The sequence below is a fragment of the Pristiophorus japonicus genome, chromosome 16 (assembly GCF_044704955.1).
Source record: "Pristiophorus japonicus isolate sPriJap1 chromosome 16, sPriJap1.hap1, whole genome shotgun sequence".
NCBI lineage: Eukaryota > Metazoa > Chordata > Chondrichthyes > Pristiophoridae > Pristiophorus > Pristiophorus japonicus.
The window spans coordinates 58,763,970-58,783,118 of NC_091992.1; the positions used below are offsets into that span (position 1 = coordinate 58,763,970).

A 19,149-nucleotide genomic window follows, 5' to 3' on the forward strand; every position below is an offset into this window, starting at 1 on the left:
TTTTTGAGGATGTAACTAGTAGAGTGGACAAGGGAGAACCAGTGGATGTGGTGTATTTGGACTTTCAAAAGGCCTTTGACAAGGTCCCACACAAGAGATTGGTGTGCAAAATCAAAGCACATGGTATTGGCATGGATAGAGAATTGGTTGACAGACAGGAAGCAGAGAGTCGGGATAAACAGGTCCTTTTCGGATGGGAGGCAGTGACTAGTGGAGTGCCGCAGGGCTCAGTGCTGGGACCCTCGCTCTTTACAATATACATCAATGATTTGGATGAAGGAATTGAGTGTAATATCTCCAAGTTTGCAGATGACACTAAGCTGGGTGGCAATGTGAGCTGTGAGGAGGATGCTAAGAGGCTGCAGGGTGACTTGGACAGGTTAGGTGAGTGGGCAAATGCATGGCAGATGCAGTATAATGTGGATAAATGTGAAGTTATCCACTTTGGTGGCAAAAACACAAAGGCAGAATATTATCTGAATGGCGACAGATTAGGAAAAGGGGAAACATAGAAAATAGGTGCAGGAGTAGGCCATTCGGCCCTTCAAGCCTGCACCGCCATTCAATGAGTTCATGGCTGAACATGCAACTTCAGTACTCCATTCCTGCTTTCTCGCCATACCCCTTGATCTCCCTAGTAGTAAGGACTACATCTAACTCCTACATGAAACACAAAGTTAGTATGCAGGTACAGCAAGTAATCAGGAAAGCAAATGAATGTTGGCCTTTATTGAAAGGGGGAAGAGTATAAAAGCAGGGAAGTTCTGCTATAACTGTACAGGCTTATTGGTGAGGCCACACCTAGAGTACTGTGTACAGTTTTGCTCTCTTTATTTAAGGTGGGATATACTTGCATTGGAGGCAGTTCAGAGAAGGTACACTAGGTTGATTCCTGAGATGAAGAGGTTGACTTATAAAGAAAGGATGAGCAGGTTAGGCCTATACTCTTTGGAGTTTAGAAGAACGAGACGCGATCTTATTGAAACATAGAAATCTACAGCGCAGGAGGCGGCCATTTCGGCCCATCGTGCTCACGCCGGCCAACAACGAGCCACATGGCCCTCGGTCAGCAGCCCTGAAGGTTATATATAAACCTATGAACAATGACGGAAAGGTAAAGAGCATCCGGCCCAACCAGTCCACCCCACACAAATGCGACACCCCCTGCACCGCAACATTCTACACTCCACCCCAACCGGAGAAATGCGATCTCCTGGGAGACGCAAAGATAAAAAACCCAGGCCAATTGGGGAAATAAAATCTGGGAAAATTCCTCTCCGACCCATCCAGGCGATTGAAACTAGTAGTCCAGATCACTCTGGCTGTATTGGATTCCCTGTAGTACTTACCATTGTATCTGCGCAAGCCAAGAGGTTATCCAGTCTAATCCCACTTACCAGCTCTAGGTCCATAACCCTGCAGGTTATGGCACTTCACGTGCCTGTCCAAGCACCTTTTAAATGTGGTGAGGGTTTCTGCATCCACCACACTTCAAGGCAGTGAGTTCCAGACCTCCACAACCCTCTGTGCGAAGAAGCTTCCCCTCAAATCCCCTTTAAACCTTCCACCAACCACCTTAAAACTATGCCCCTTCGGAACTGACACCTCCACCAAGGGAAATAGGCCCTTGCTATCTACTATATCCAGGCCCCTCAAAATGTTATACACCTCAATGAGGTATACTCTCAGCCTCCTCTGTTCCAATGAGAACAAACCCAGCCTATCCAATCTGTCTTCATAGCTTAAGGTTCTCCACTCCTGGCAACATCCTCGTAAATCTCCTCTGTACCCTCTCTAGTGCAATCACGTCCTTCCTATAATACAGCGACCAGAACTGCACGCAGTACTCCAGCTGTGGCCTAACCAGAGTATTATACAATTTAAGCATAACCTCCCTGCTCTTGTATTCTATGCCTCGGCCAATAAAGGCAAGCATTCCGTATACCTTCTTATCTACCTGGCCTGCTACTTTCAGGGATCTGTGGACAAGCACTCTAAAGGTCCCTTTGTTCATCTACACTATTAAGTGGTCTATCGCTTAATGTGTATACCCTTTCCTTATTAGCCCTCCCCAAGTGCACCACTCCAAATTAAATTCCATTTGTCACTGTTCTGCCCACCTTACCAGTAGATTGATATCCTCCTACAGTCCATGACTTCCCTCTTCATTATCAACCCCACAGTCAATTTTAGTGTCATCGGCAAACATTTTAATCATACTCTCTATATTCAAATCTAGATCATTGATGTATACCACAAAAAGTAAGTGCAACGAGACCTGGGTGTCATGGTACATCAGTCATTGAAAGTTGGCATGCAGGTACAGAAGGTGGTGAAGAAGGCAAATGGTATGTTGGCCTTTATAGCTGGGGGATTTGAGTATAGGAGCAGGAAGGTCTTACTGCAATTGTACAGGGCCTTGGTGAGGCCTCACCTGGAATATTGTGTTCAGTTTTGGTCTCCTAATCTGAGGAAGGATGTTCTTGCTATTGAGGGAGTGCAGCGAAGGTTCACCAGACTGATTCCCGGGATGACAGGACTGACATATGAGGAGAGACTGGATCGACTGGGCCTGTATTCACTGGAGTTTCGAAGGATGAGAGGGGATCTCATAAAAACATATAAAATTCTGACAGGACTGGACAGGTTAGATGCAGGAAGAATGTTCCCGATGTTGGGGAAGTCCAGAACCAGGGGCAACAATCTAAGGATAAGGGGTAAGCCATTTAGGACTGAGGTGAGGAGAAACTTTTTCACTCAGCGTTGTTAACCTATGAAATTCTCTACCGCAGAGAGTTGTTGATGCCAGTTCATTGGATATATTCAAGAGGGAGTTAGACATGGCCCTTACGGCTAAAGGGATCAAGGGGTAAGGAGAGAAAGCAGGAAGTGGGTACGGAGGTGAATGATCAGCCATGATATTGAATGCAGGCTCGAAGGGCCCAATGGCCTACTCCTGCACCTATTTTCTATGCTTTCTATGTTTCTATGACCGAGTGTGACATCAAGGAGCCCTAGTAAAATTGAGGTCAATAGGAATCAGGGAGAAACTTTCCACTGGTTGGAGTCAGACCTAGCACAAAGGAAGGTGCTTGTTGGAGGTCGATCATCTGAGCTCCAGGACATCGCTCTCGAAGTTCCTCAGGGCAATGTCCTAGGCCCAACCATCTTCAGCCCATCGTGCCTGTGTCGGCTTTTTGAAAGAGCTATCTAATTAGTCCCACTCCCCTGTCCTTTCTCCACAGCCCTGCAATGTTTCCCCTTCACGTATTTGTCCAATTACTTTATGAAAGTTACTCTTGAATCTGCTTCCACCACCCTTTTAGGCAGTGCAATCCAGATCATAGCAACTCTCCGCATAAAAAAATGTCTCTTTGTTAGCGTGAATGTTTTCTCAGAAGAATCACTCAACACTCAGAGTCGGTTCCAACGCCAATGCGGCCTTTATTAACGCTTAGCGGGGAGGAAGTCTCAGGACTGTATCCAGGCTTCTCCACAGAACAAAGGGTTACATGGATTTTTAGATGTTTCACAACAGTTTACGACAGTTACTCAGCCCATCACGGCTGGACACAATCCAATCATAACTATTATATATAGGTTCTTTTAATCCAATAGAATTCCCTTGGTGCCTCAGGAACTGCATGTTCGGTTTTTGTCAGCTCGGGCTGATTAATGACCTTGTTATAGGAGATAGGTTCTCTCCTTATCTCTTTCTTCCTGGGGAAATAATTGGTTTATTATTCTTATCTTGTATCCAAGGCATTCCTGGTAGTGGGCCTCACAGGGTCATTGCTCGGTCATTGCTCAGTCAATAGTTCACAGCTTGACTACCTGATTTCCCATCATGCCTGGGCAGCCATTTTATGTGTGGCCACTTTAAACTTATATGAGTTTAGATATATTTAGCAGGTGCCTAATGCCTAGTGTTTTGATATATTCTGCAGGTGCCTACTTCCTACAACAATTCCCCCTTTCGGTAAAGGGACTAGTCCTAGTCCCCTTTTAACCGACCGTTCTACCTTTACTAGATTTTTGTGCACGGCCCGGTACTCCCTGCCTCAACGTGCTGGCCAGTCACGCGGTTTCAGGAGTCCCGGTTGCTTAAATCAAATTGACAAAGGCCAAATCCTCCTGCCCCCTTATTAAACAGGCTTGTTTAGTATCCGGGGAACGGTGATTGGTCCCTCTTCGCTGTGCGTGGTGTCTGCATGCCTGGCAGGCCATTATGCCCCATGTTATCGCTAAGATCAATTGTATCCCGACCAGTATGTGTGAAATTATTCGAATCCAAGGATGGATGTTCACATTTATTCCCCAGTCCCAGACCTTCCTCCACCAACTCTGACTTTGTAAGTCTACATTGATATCTTCTTCCAGTACTTTAATTTTGGTTTGCAGTTGGTGATATAGCTTTACGGATTGACCCACTCTGAGCCTCAATTCTCGTAATACTTCGGTTAGATGTGGGATAGGGACCGGATCTGGCTCATCATAATCCTGCAAATGATCATGGAGCTGATCGGTTACCTCAATAACTTCAGGCTTCTGGCGCCTAACCTGGGTGATATGCGCTTGCCCGATCGCGACAGGTCGTAGTGGTGTAAAGCAAAAGTTTGGCTGTGGTATAGGGCACTGCAGGTCATTATACTGGTATGAACGCTCTGTGGTAGAGACGCAGTATCTTCCCTTCCCTCCGTAGCCTGCCCTCGCGAAGTGCCTGTGTGCGGGCACTATTTCTAGTACACACCCGTCGGTTCGGTTAAACCCGCACTCGTCTAGTTCACCTCGGCCTACCGGGTGAGGGCATACTGTGATCTCCCCCCTTTTCTTGCATTCTGTTAGGGAAATCCCGGTAAGTATGTTGTTTCGACGAACGGCGGAGGTGGTGGTCAGATAGTAACGTATGGAGACATTTTCCCGTATTACTCCGATATTCTCTAGTTGGTATAGGGGGAACGGCTCTGAGTCTGGCGTGGCTATGGGGATCATCAGGACTATCCCTATCCCAGTAGTCCTACCCATCTGGCAATCTGGAATTGCTGGGTATACTCGGGTCAGTCCCTTCAGGGTACAATTATCCAGTATCCCCCTCTGGTTAGCCAACTGAGCCAAATGTGAACTGTCTATCCAATCGGGTACTTCCCCGCGTTGGATCTGGTCGAGATTGTGGCGGATCTGTCCCACCATCCACAGACCATAAGCGTGGCAGAGTTGCCCCTGTCTTTGCTTTCCCGTATCTTCTTTTTCTCTATCAATGAGGTGGTTGATAGTTTTGGCGTGAGCTTCCAAGACTGAGATGCCATCCAACTGAATTTCGGCACCATCCTTTCCTAGGTTGGCTTGGTCTTCCTGGTTTTGCTCCACCCTCTCTAATAACCCCTTCATCACCCCTCTAAGCTGTTCCACCCTCTCATTTAACCCTTGTATATCTATCGAGTTTACTACGGAGGTCCCTGTATTGAAACCGGTAGCAACATCATTAACTATTCCCCTCTTTATCTTGGGGGCTGACCCCTGTCCCCGGAACCTACTGGCACCCATTGCATCGGCAGCCTGCTGCATTACAACTTTACTTAATACATTGTACATCTTCCTTGACTGTTCTGTACAGTATTCCGGCATCTGGATGCCTGAAATATTGATCAGGACAGGCACAATTTCATGTTTAACATTGTCATACAATAATTCCCCTTCGTTGTACATTATAATCCCATTTTCTGGTCCCTTAGTAGTTATGGGACAAGGCAGTTCCTCGGGCAATGTAGTGGTTCTTATGGGACGCGGTGTCGGAGGGGGTGAGAAGCATACATACAATGATATTGCAGCCGCCCCCACCTCCTCGTAGTACCCACACAGCCCCACTCCTTTTTTGCGGATGACTGCTGGGACTGACCCGGAGGCGCGCAAATTATGCCGAAAGTACATTCATCGGGCCCTTTGACATCCCTCCGTTTAATGCAACTGCTCCTTATACCCGTGGAGCACTGTACACATACCCGGTTCTTATTAGGATTTACTTGTAACCATGCATTAAAATAAGTCCTGTCCTTGCTCCAGTCCTTGGCTGCTGGGATGCACATTCCATCCGTTATATTAAACAAGACTCCATAGTTCATGTAGTTGTTTATTTCCTGAGTGCGCTGCAATCCGTTGGTATCATCCAGTGTTTGCGTGGGTCTTGAGGTTCCCAGTATCATGAGTCCCCAGAGTCAGAGTCACCACTGCGGTCCCATCTTGGTGAGTGTTTTATCTGAAAATTTTAAACAGATAGCCTGGTCGTCACCAGGTGTTAGGTTCTGGTCTACTTGTGTCGCTGTCACTCTGTGGAATCGAAGGTAAGGGTTAGGTTAACCATATTCTTTATAGTCGTACCATCTCTATCACTTCATGTCCCTGTCTGGGCTGCCGTCGGTTTTGCGTTTGAGCCTGCTGTGCTCGAGCCTGCACGATGACCCATCTAAATATTATCCAAACTCCAATCAACACCAATGCCACCATTATTCCTCCAAATATCGTTGTCTGCTTTACCGTTAGGTTGGGTTTGTGGACTACACCTACCCACCGTGGGGTACATTGGCTCTATTGCCATAGGTGATGGTGCTATGGCTGCGCACTGCACTATCCGTCTAGTCCCGTTTTTTTTTAAAACATCTCTTCCAGCCTGTTTATCTTAGCTTTTAACACTTCAATTTGTTTTGTTTGAGTATCTATTTCTTTATTGTATCAGGCAAGTATTATTTTGGTTTCCTCTGTTAGGTGAGTCTTTTTTCTATTAAGAAATCCAAACTAATCATGTTCAGTATAAAACGGCTGTCAATGGAAAGGGTTAACTCCTTTCCAGGTTTGTAAGAAGACTTCACGTAATCATCTGGAAAAAAAAAATCTTTGTGCCTTCAAAACTTGCTTAGAAATTAGGAATCCGTTAAACAGCATAAATAATACAAATCTTCTCATCAGGGAAGACGGCATTTTAGAGTAAACTCCAATGTTTTCTTAACTTCTAATTCAAGTACTTGCCAAAGAAATCTTTTTTTTAAATTGATTTAAAACGAGACCACACATTTTTAATAACAATATTGTTTACTGAAATTCAGTGTTGTTTTTTTTTTAATTTCTCTCTTTCTCCTCGTTATCTTCAAAACCCTCCTGCTTGTTTAGACTGTTCGGGACTTTTCTTGATAAACACTGTCCATCTAAATTGAAACTTTCTCATAATTTAAAATTCGAATCCATGTAGTGTTTTTTTACCTCTTCCAATTTTTTTTTCTTCTAATTAAACCAATATCTTTTTCACAGCAAACATCAACTAGTATTTAATAAGTTATTTAGTCCGTTACATCTTTTTTTTTTCTTTCTTCAAATTAGGTTTTGTATTTTACACGGAGGGTTCGTAACTCCATAAAGTTGTTAATTTAAAATCATTTGTTTACTTTCAAAGTGGCATCTTTATCTTTTTCTTTTTCTCCATAACTGGAATGGAGTCCAGCTTTGAGGGTTTGAAGGCTGCCTTTCGTTATCTCAAAATGCTCCAGTTTCAAAGTCGTTACTAAAGCTTGCTGTTTTTTAACATTTTTCAAAAGTCCCTTTTACACCTTCGCAGATAGCTCGCCACTCGCCCAGGAGTTTGACCTGATCAGATTTAATTTAATAATTTGTTTTTTTGAATCCACCTCAGTATTTTCTGTGCCTTCTCTGAATATCTCAAAATCCCAATTCAAACTTTGTAATTTCAATCTTTATTTAAAACTTTTTTTTTGCTAGAAGCTCTCTTTTTTTAAAGCATTTTTTATCTCATTCCGAGACTAAATCTATGTCTTTCAACCCAATCAATCATTGCATGTTTTCTTTCGGCAAGTAAGTGAGCGTGTCAAATCTTTTGCTCAACAAACCTATCCTTTGTACATTTCCTAGCTCCGTAACTTATCATCAGAATAAATCCACACCTGCGTTTCTAACTTAAATGTCTTAAAACTTCCCACATACAGGACAACACTACAAAGGGTTAGCTAAAATAAACAGACACTTGCATTCCTCTTCCAACCAGGCTTTCAGAAAAATTCATTCCGCAGTCACAAAATCACACAGGGACTCTCACTCAACGACCAGACATTTACAACAGTCTCTCTTCTTTCCTATTAATTTTTGGATCCATGACCTTTCAGGGAATTCGTAGTTTTATCTAAATAATTCCTCACATAACTTTTGTAGTGGACTACCGGTATTGTTTTTTTTTTCGTTCCTTCACCCACCATTCCCATTGGGCTGCTGGCAGGTCCCACCCTGCTCTAATCATTTTCTCGATTAGTTTCTTTTGCTTTTCCGCCAGATGTCGGGTAAGCGACCCTTCTGGTATCCACTCGAGGTTACTTGTTTTCATGGCCATTCCTGGGTAGGACTAGTACCGTTAGGAATCTACTCTCAGAGGTCCGCTTCCTTCCTAGCGCAACTTGGAGTAGACCGTCTCCTGGCTACTGTCAGGTCACATGTTCTGCTGTTACACAAACTTATACAATTCTTAAAACGCGTTTAAGCAATTCCCGCAGTGCTCTACGTATCCTTAACGACTACCTACCACCGCTCTGCCCGTTGGTCCGACCCTGTTGACAGGTTTGGATTCCGTTAGCCGCTGTACACCGCTTGGTTCTACCCCGGGGTATTTTCCAAATTACTCTGCTGGGTCCGGAAGATGTCTTTCAGTATCACGATCCCACGGTCTAAGTGTGTTCCCTACGCCTACTTGGTTCCTGGCCGTCACGTGGGACAAAAGTCCTCTTAATTCAGGTTCAGGCTAGGCGTTTGAGATATTAGACCGTCTCTTCGTGTCGATCAACCAGCTTCCACCTTCCGCACCCTTTATAATTAAAAATAGTTTTTTATACTCACCCGGATTTTTCCAAGGGCGTCCAGCGACTCTGGGAAATCCTGCCGACTACGCCACTGTTAGCGTGAATGTTTTCTCAGAAGAATCACTCAACACTCAGAGTCGGTTCCAACGCCAATGCAGCCTTTATTAACGCTCAGCGGGGAGGAAGCCTCAGGACTGTATCCAGGCTTCTCTCCACAGAACAAAGGGTTACATGGATTTTTAGATGTTTCACAACAGTTTACTACAGTTACTCAGCCCATCACGGCTGGACACAATCCAATCATAACGATTATAGATTACATATAGGTTCTTTTAACCCAATAGAATTCCCTTGGTGCCTCAGGAACTGCATGTTCGGTTTTTGTCAGCTCGGGCTGATTAATGACCTTGTTATAGGAGATAGGTTCTCTCCTTATCTCTTTCTTCCTGGGGAAATAATTGGTTTATTATTTTTATCTTGTATCCAAGGCATTCCTGGTAGTGGGCCTCACAGGGTCATTGCTCGGTCATTGCTCAGTCAATAGTTCACAGCTTGACTACCTGATTTCCCATTATGCCTGGGCAGCCATTTTATGTGTGGCCACTTTAAACTTATATGAGTTTAGATATATTTAGCAGGTGCCTAATGCCTAGTGTTTTGATATATTCTGCAGGTGCCTACTTCCTACAACACTCTTCATTTTACCTCTGATTATTTTGACAATTATCTTAAATCTGTGTCCTCTGGGTTTACCCACCTACCAATGGAAAGTTTCTCCTTATTTACTCTTATCAAAACCCTTCATGATTTTGAACACCTCTACTAAATCTCCCTTTAAATGTCCCTGCTCTAAGGTGAACAATCCCAGCTTCTCTAGTCTAGTACCATTCGAGTAAATCTCCTCTGCACCTGCTCCAAGGTTTTGATATCCTTCCTAAAGTGTGGCACCCAGAATTAGACACAATACTCCAGATGAGCCTTAGCCAGTGATTTATAAAGATTTAGCATAATTAAACTATATTGTCCAGATTAGAACACGTGATTGGTAAATAAATTCATACATGTTGCAAACATGTTTGATGTTGAGAAAGTTTGGAACTTGCATGTTGAAGTATGATGGGACCCTGTGGCAATATTCAAATTTAAGGAAGGTAAAGGGTTCCGATTTGAGAACCGGGGTTCTCCTATACAGAGCAATTACAGTTCAAACTAGTATTTGCATTAATCCATAAGGAAGAAGTCTGCCCCATCAAAACAAAATGTTCGCACCATCCCCTGCATTTGTTCACTCTCTCGTCACACTTGCCCCCACTGATCGATCACTGGTTCAATTGTCATCCCACACTGCATTGTTGTGACTAACAACCTCTTGCCTTACATCGTCATTTTTGCATTTAAAAAAGTGTTTGATGTGAAAATTGCCCATGCAGAAGCTGATGAACTTTGATAAACAAGTAAACAGAGCCCTGAGCTACATTCTAAATATATCTGTAATTAAATGGACATTTCAGTCACCTTTCTTTGCATTTTGCCCAGCCACCTCTTGCACATATAATTGTCAGAAGACAAGAAACAATATTCTTGACCCAAGTTTTGATTAATTCATCTTTTGTTGTAATATTTAATGCCCCAGAAATCCTGATCAAGGTCTTCCTGTGAACAAACTACTGAAAAAAGGGGAAAAAATGCGCACTTACCTGAAGGTGCTGCGCCTGCTCGAACTTCCGATCCTGAGGCCTTCACTCCCTACGCATCGGAGCGCATGCACGTTGGGATGTCTGTATGCTGGAGCTGGAGCCACATGGCTCTGGGCAACCAATCAAGGTATAGTATTTTCTCATTGATAATAATGGGAACTCCGTAAGTTGGTGTTCCCATTATTATGAATGAGAAACACCCCCCAAACACACACAACACTAAAAAGATAGAAAAATACACTACATATTTAAGATTCATTTAAATTAAAGTTCTTATAAAAAAATATTATATTCTGACTTTTTAAAATTTTTTATTAATTATGCCTTAAAATAAACTTACTGTATTGGGTAATAAAATATGTTTTCATATGTGTTTAATTTAATTTTAATGTTTATGTATGTTTTTAAATACTTGCGCCTGTAAAAGTAGGCTATTCACGTGCTTTTTCAGGCGCAAGATTTTTGAGGACATTTGCTGGGCAAGATAGAAACATAGAAAATAGGTGCAGGAGTAGGCCATTCGGCCCTTTGAGCCTGCACCACCATTCAATATGATCATGGCTGATCATGCAACTTCAGTACCCCATTCCTGCTTTCTCTCCATACCCCTTGATCCCTTTAGCCGTAAGGGCCACATCTAACTCCCTTTTGAATATATCTAACAAACTGGTCTCTACAACTTTCTGTGGTAGAGAACTCCACAGGTTAACAACTCTCTAAGTGAAGAAGTTTCTCCTCATCTCAGTCCTAAATGGCTTACCCCTTATCCTTCGACTGTGACCCCTGGTTCTGGACTTCCCCAACATCAGGAACATTCTTCCTGCATCTAACTGTCCAATCCTGTCAGAATTCTATATGTTTCTATGAGATCCCCTCTCATTCTTCTAAATTCCAGTGAATATAAGCCTAGTCGATCCAGTCTTTCTTCATATGTCAGTCCTGCCATCCCGGGAACCTTCGCTGCACTCCCTCAATAGCAAGAATCTCCTTCCTCAGATTAGGAGACCAAAACTGTACACAATATTCAAGGTGTGGCCTCACCAAGGCCCTATACAACTGTAGTAAGACCTCACTGCTCCCATACTCAAATCCACTTGCTATGAAGGCCAACATGCCATTTGCCACCTTCACTGCCTGCTGTACCTGCATGCCAACTTTCAATGGCTGATGTACCATGACACCCAGGTCTCGTTACACCTCCCCTTTTCCTAATCTGTCACCATTCAGATAATAATCTGCCTTCCTGTTTTTACCACCAAAGTACATAACCTCACATTTATTCACATTATACTGCATCTGCCATGCATTTGCCCACTCATCAAACCTGTCCAAGTCACCCTGCAACCTCTTAGCATCCTCCTCACAGCTCACACTGCCACCCAGCTTAGTGTCATCTGCAAACTTGGAGATATTACATTCAATTCCTTCATCTAAATCATTTATGTATGTTGTAAATAGCTGGGGTCCCAGCACTGAACCTTGCGGTACCCCACAAGTCACAGCCTGCCATTCTGAAAAAGACCCTTTTATTCCTACTCTTTGCTTCCTGTCTGCCAACCAGATCTCTATCCACGAGAATACATTACCCCCAATACCATGTGCTTTCATTTTGCACACTAATCTCTTGTGTGGGACCTTGTCAAAAGCCTTTTGAAAGTCCAAATACACCACATCTACTGGTTCTCCCTTGTCCACTCTACTCGTTACATCCTCAAAAGATTGCACAAGATTTGTCAAGCATGATTTCCCTTTCATAAATCCATGTTGACTTGGACCAATTCTGTCGCTGCTTTCCAAATGGGCTGTTATTTCATCTTTAATAATTGATTCCAACATTTTCCCCACTACTGATGTCAGGCTAACTGGTCTATAATTACCCGTTTTCTCTCACTCCTTTTTTTCAAAAGTGGTGTTATATTAGCTACCCTCCAGTCCATAGGAACTGATCCAGAGTTGATAAACTGTTGGAAAATGATCACCAATGCATCCACCATTTCTAGGGACACTTCCTTAAGTACTCTGGGATGCAGACTATCAGGCCCCGGGGATTTATCGGCATTCAATCCCATCAATTTCCCTAACACAATTTGCCACCTAATAAGGATTTCCTTCAGTTCCTCCTTCTCATGAGACCCTCGGTCCCCTAGTACTTTCGGAAGGTTATTTGTGTCTTCCTTTGTGAAGACAGAACCAAAGTATTTGTTCAATTGGTCTGCCATTTCTTTGTTCCCCATTATAAATTCACCTGATTCTGACTGCAAGGGACCTACATTTGTCTTTTTAAATCTTTTTCTCTTCACATATCTGTAGAAGCTTTTGCAGTCAGTTTTTATTTTCCCTGCAAGCTTACTCTCATACTCTATTTTCCCCCTCCTAATTAAACCCTTTGTCGTCCTCTGCTGAATTCTAAATTTCTCCCAGTCCTCAAGTTTGCTGCTTTTTTTGGCCAATTTATATGCCTCTTCCTTGGATTTAACACTATCCCTAATTTCCCTTGTTAGCCACGGTTAAGTCACCTTCCCCGTTTTATTATTAAGCCAGACAGGGATGTACAATTGTTGAAGTTCATCCATGTGATCCTTAAATGTCTGCCATTGCCTATCCACCGTTAACCCTTTAAGTATCATTCGCCAGTCTATCCTAGCCAATTCACGTTTCATACCATCGAAGTTACCTTTCTTTAAGTTCAGGACCCTAGTCTCTGAATTAACTGTGTCATTCTCTGTCTTAATGAACAATTCTACCATATTATGGTCACTCTTCCCCAAGGAGCCTCGCACAACAAGATTGCTAATTAATCCTCTCTCATTACACAGCACCCAGTCTAGGATGGCCAGCTCTCTAGTTGGTTCCTCGACATATTGGTCTAGAAAACCATCCCTTATACACTCCAGGAAATCCTCCTCCACCGTATTGCTACCAGTTTGGTTAGCCCAATCTACATGTAGATTAACGTCACCCATGATAACTGCTGTACCTTTATTGCACGCATCCCTAATTTCCTGTTTGATGCCATCCCCAACCTCACTAATACTGTTTGGTCTGTTCACAACTCCCACTAGCGTTTTCTGCCCTTTGGTGTTCCGTACTCTACCCATACAGATTCCACATCATCCAAGCTAATGTCCTTCCTTACTATTGTGTTAATCTCCTCTTTAACCAGCAATGCTACCCCACCTCCTTATCCATTTTGTCTATCCTTCCTGAATATTGAGTACCTCTTGATGTTGAGTTCCCAGCCTTGGTCACCCTGGAGCCATGTCTCGTAATCCCAATTACATCATATCCGTTAACAGCTATCTGCGCAGTTACTTCATCCACCTTATTACGAATATTGAGACACAGAGCCTGCAGGCTTGTTTTTTTAAACACTCTTTGTCCTTTTAGAATTATGTTGTAATGTGGCCCTTTTTGATTTTTCCCTTTGATTTCTCTGCCCTCCACTTGTCCTTGCCTCCTTTCTACCTTTTGCTTCTGCTCCCATTTTACTTCCCTCTGTCTCCCTGCATAGATTCCCATCCCCCTGCCATATTAGTTTAAATCCTCCCCAACAGCACTAGCCAACACTCCCCCTAGGACATCGATTCTGGTCCTGCCCAGCTGCAGACCGTCTGATTTGTACTGGATCCACCTCCCCCAGAACCGGTTCCAATGTCCCAGGAATTTGAATCCCTCCTTCTTGCACCATTCCTCAAGCCACGTATTCCGTATTCATCTTAACTATCCTGCTATTTCTACTCTGACTAGCACGTGGCACTGGTAGCAATCCTGAGATTACTACCTTTGAGGTACTACTTTTTAATTTAACTCTTAGCTCCCTAAATTAAACTTGTAGGACCTCATCCCATTTTTTTACCTATATTGTTGGTACCTATATGCATCACGACAACTGGCTGTTCATCCTCCCCCTCCAGAATGCCCTGCAGCCACTCTGAGACATCCTTGACCCTTGCACCAGGGAGGCAACATACCACCCTGGAATCTCGATTGCGGCCCCAGAAATGTCTATCTATTCATCTTACAATAGAATCCCCTACTACTATAGCTCTCCCACTCTTTTTCCTGCCCTCCTGTGCAGCAGAGCCACCCATGATGCCTTGAACTTGCCTGCTGCTGCAAATCTTGCCCTTGCAAGTGTCCTCGCTCCCGATATGTGCGAGATCTGTCAAACCAGAAACTTGACAGATCGGAAAAGCCGATTTTCAGTGCATGCACATTGCGCGGTGAAAACCGGCTTTTCCGATGCCTTCCCAGGTCCATAGAAACGTCGTACAGACCCGGGACATCTGAATTTCAGGCACATTGTTTATTATAACAAATTATTTCATTCCGGAATGCACAGAATCCAAAAATTACAGAATAATCAAGCCAAATACCCAACTGACTGTTTCCAGAGTGGTTGCAGAATCATATTTATTGTTTAGATGACCATTGTTCACTGCCATGATTGAGTAGGAAATGGACCTTAATCATGTTGTAGACTAGTTAGTTCCCTTTTCGACCATAGATGATAATGTTAGCACTGAGGGGGAAGGTCTTGGGTAATCATTTATAAAGGTACATTCCAGCAGAACTGAGTCACTGTCATAGTGATTTGGAAATGATACTCAATCATGATTTGCAATTCTTTCTCAATATATGCCAAATGCTGCAATTAGGACACAAGGTAAACACAGAGCAATCGTTTGACACAGCAGTATTGGGCAGCTGCCGGGCTGTAATCTCACACTTTAGACTGTGCAATAAATGTCTGACCGATGTAGATTTTATCGTCTGCCGAACTGATATTCCAACTGGCAACGTTGGCCTGGTCTCAATGAGACTAACCCTGTAGCTGAATAAAGCAACTGTTTTGGCCACACCCTACTGACGCTCCCTGCCTGTGTGTTTGTGTGTGTGTTCTCTGTTTTGTGTGTGTGTAAAATGCTTATATAGGGCTTATATGATTTACAAGGCTTTGGTGAGACCACACCTGGAGTACTGTGTATAGTTTTGGTCTCCTTACCTAAGGAAAGATATACTTGCATTAGAGGGTTGCAACAAAGGTTCAGATAGTTTGATTCCTGGGATGAGAGAGCTGTCCTATGAGGAGAGATTGAGTAGAATGGGCCCATATTCTCTGGAGTTTAGAAGAATGAGAGGTGATCTCACTGAAATGTATAACATTCTTAGAAGGCTTAACAGGGTAGATGCTGAGAGGCTGTTTGAGTGGCTGCAGCATGGGTGGTGGAAGGCTGTTGATTTTCCGTGGGGAAGACTGCAGATGGCCTTGGAGGATGACCTTGAGCAGCTCTGATCCTAGAAGGCACAGCTGTAGACTGCACAACCTTGGCATGGGCGGCAGATGTCTGAGTTGGTTGGCTGGCTGACGGGCAGCAGCAAGGGCACCAGTAGAGTGGCAGAGATGGGAGTACAAATGATGTCACCCTGAAAGAGGACAGCAGGTTCTTGCTCCAAGGAGCCATTGCCATTCCCTCGGGGCGGCGCCTCAGCATGCCGAGGCAACTGTTGGAGCACAGATTGCTGGCCTGCTGCGAAACCCTGCAAGTCCCTTTTCACACTTTTAAACCCAGTCACATTGGCATCAGTCTCGGCTTGCATGGCAGCAAGCTGAGATTGCATGAGAGCAGTCCGAGCTTGCGTGGCAACAAACTGAAACTGCACGAGAGCAGGCTGCACTTCCACTGCCTCATGGGCTCCAAGCTCTGCGCAAAGCCCTGTGCAATGTTGAAGCTGGACTCCTCCATGCTCCTTGACACTGACGAGAGGCTTTCTAGCAGGCTTGCCATTGCGCCAAGTACTTCTGTGTGCATGCCCATCACCCTGCTTCTGAAGGCTGCCCCATCGAAGTCACCGTCTGAGTCCTGTGCAGCAGAACTCAAGTGGGAGCTCGCCCTCTGGGCAGCTGGCACTCAAGCTACCCTTTCCGCCTGCCCTGGCTGCAGCCCACTTGTGCCCGGTGACTCACCACGTGCAGATCCCGCTTCTATACTACCCTCTAAAGTCCGCACAGTGCCATGTTCTGAGTTGGTGTCTAGGAGTGTCCGATCAAGTGACAATGCCTCTTCTCCTTTACTCTTCTCCTCTACTACGTTGGGGACAGACTGGGCTGCTGACAGCTCTTGGTATCTGAAAGGAGAAAGTACACGGGTCGGGTTGTGGTGGGTGGGGGGGAGCGGGGTGGGGGAAGCAAGATGTGCAGACTTGCACCATCAGCAGCTTGCGAGTGAGAAGAGATTGTGCTATGAGGGGACTGTAGGATGTAAGAAGCAGGATTAGTTATGAGCTTACCGTCATCAGTAATACTTCCAAACTCGCCGCTCGCTACGGCCTCAGTGATGGTCCCTCCAATTATCTCCAGCACCGTCTCCTCCAGCTCAGTGAGGTTCCGAAGACCTGCCTCCCCTCTGCCTGTCTGCTACTGCTCACAAATGTTATGAGCCACCTTGACCTGCAAGAGAAAGGGAAGTGTATCGGCGCGTGTGATGCATTGTGTTTAGGATGTCATGGATGAATAGCTGGCAGCGTGTGCAAGGTGTGAGATGTGGGTATGAGGCTCGCAGCAGTGGTAAATGTGTGAGGGTGAGGTGAAGCTGTAATTGAGGTATGAGTCGCGATTGCTGGAGAATGTTGGTAGGTGAGTGATCGGGGTGTGGTGCATTGAGCAATGTGTGAGGTTCGTGGTGCAGTTAGTGGGATCTGCCATACATTCATTTACCTTGACCACTCGTCTGAGGTCATTAAACTTTTTGTGGCACTGGATCCAGGTCCTGGGCACCACACACGTGGCAATGACGGCTTCTGCTATCTCCTCCTATTGCTTTTTGCCGTGCTGCCTGTAAGGCTTCCTGCCACCACCCCCCCATGCTGCTGCTTCTTTGCATTCCCAGGACCAAGACGTCCAGTGCCGCATCTGAGAGTATCCTTGCCCTTTCTCTTCCTTGTCGAGCCATGGCTGCATTCCGAGGGACAATGAGGTGCTTCGGCAATAACGCAACAACCTCTTTAAGAAGTGCTGAGAGCCTAGGCAAAATGTTATTCCCCAGTAGACTGCACCCGATATTGGCTCCCACCCCCCCCCCCCCACCACCTGCTTGAGCACTAAGCCAACCAGCAATGCATTTAGCGCTGAGCTTAGCACTCCAATCATGTAAACGATCACAGCTCAAATTTTGCATGCTGCCTGCACCACCTTGAACGAGCACAGGCAGATCGCGCCTGCGCTCCCCTCATTTTTGGGTCTAATCGAATTTCACTCCCTATATTTATAAACCATGAGCAATGCCATGTGAAATCTGTTAGTACACATTACAAAATATTGAACATCAGACTTTTTAGAAGCAAACAAAACATCTTATGCCGCCTTTAATTGTCTGACACAGCATGAACTTACCAGTCTTTTTGTAATGTAAATCCTTATTCAATCCAGCTTTTTCAAATTTATTATTACAGACGTACGAAGCAAATATCAATATGATGAAAGTCACGTGATAACAGCCAAGAGAGCAAAAACGGTAATGTGTTTTTTTTCTGTCTGATGAAAGAAGCAATCTTGAATTTATATAAATCATCTTATCACGTCATCAAGACATCTCAAATTGCTTTACAACCAATGGATTACTTTTAAAGTATAGTCACTGTTTATATGTGGGGCAAACACGACAGCCAGTTGGCTCACATCAGGTCCCATGATGGATGGATAACCAGTTAACCTGTATAGGTGGTTTTAATTCAGAGAGCAATTTTGGTCCTAACTTTGGAAGAACTCCATGTTTTTCTTCAACTAGTGCCATGAGGTCTCTTCTGTTCACCTCAGCTGGCAGATGGACCTTGGGTTAACATCTCACCCAGTACTGTACTGCAGTGTCAACCTAGGCAATGTGCTCAAAGCCGGGAGTGGGGCTTGAACCTATGACCTTCGGACTCTGAGCCTAGCTGAAATTCAACAAAATCTAATATAAGAATGCGGAAAATTGAGGCTTCTTATCATCTAGGTCCACAATGCAAACACAATTCAAAGTTCCACAGTTCGACAAAAACAGATGGAGATGCGATGTTGCATCAATGTATGGATGCTGAGAGAGTCTGTTTCTCATAAGAACATAAGAGCAGAAGAAGTAGGAGCAGGAGTAGGCCATAAGGCTCCTCGAGCCTGCTCCGCCATTCAATAAGATCATGGCTGATCTGATCATGGACTCAGCTCCACTTCCCTGCCCGCTCCCCATAACCCCTTATCCCCTTTTCGTTTAAGAAACTATCTATTTCTGACTTAAATTTATTTAATGTCCTAGCTTCCACAGCTCTCTGAGGCAGCAAATTCCACAGATTCACAGCCCTCAGAGAAGAAATTTCTCCTCATCTCAGTTCTAAATGGGCAGCCCCTTATCTTAAGATCATGCCCTCTAGTTCTAGTCTCCCCCAGTGGAAACATCCTCTCTGCATCCACCTTATCAAGCCCTCTCAGAACCTTATATGTTTCTATAAGATCACCTCTTATTCTCCTGAATTCCAATGAATAGATACCCAACCTACTCAACCTTTCCTCCATAAGTCAACCCCCTCATCCCCAGGATCAACCTAGTGAACCTTCTTTGAACTACCCC

General features: G+C 44.4%; 1 protein-coding gene across 1 annotated transcript in view; it reads left to right on the top strand.

Moving 5' to 3' along the window:
- styxl1 (serine/threonine/tyrosine interacting-like 1) overlaps positions 1–19,149 on the top strand; it is a 74,604-nt gene that overhangs the window by 9,996 nt on the left and 45,459 nt on the right. The window contains exon 2 of the mRNA XM_070857360.1: positions 17,999–18,060. Coding sequence (XP_070713461.1) covers positions 17,999–18,060 — 62 coding nt within the window. The remainder of the gene's footprint in view (positions 1–17,998; positions 18,061–19,149) is intronic.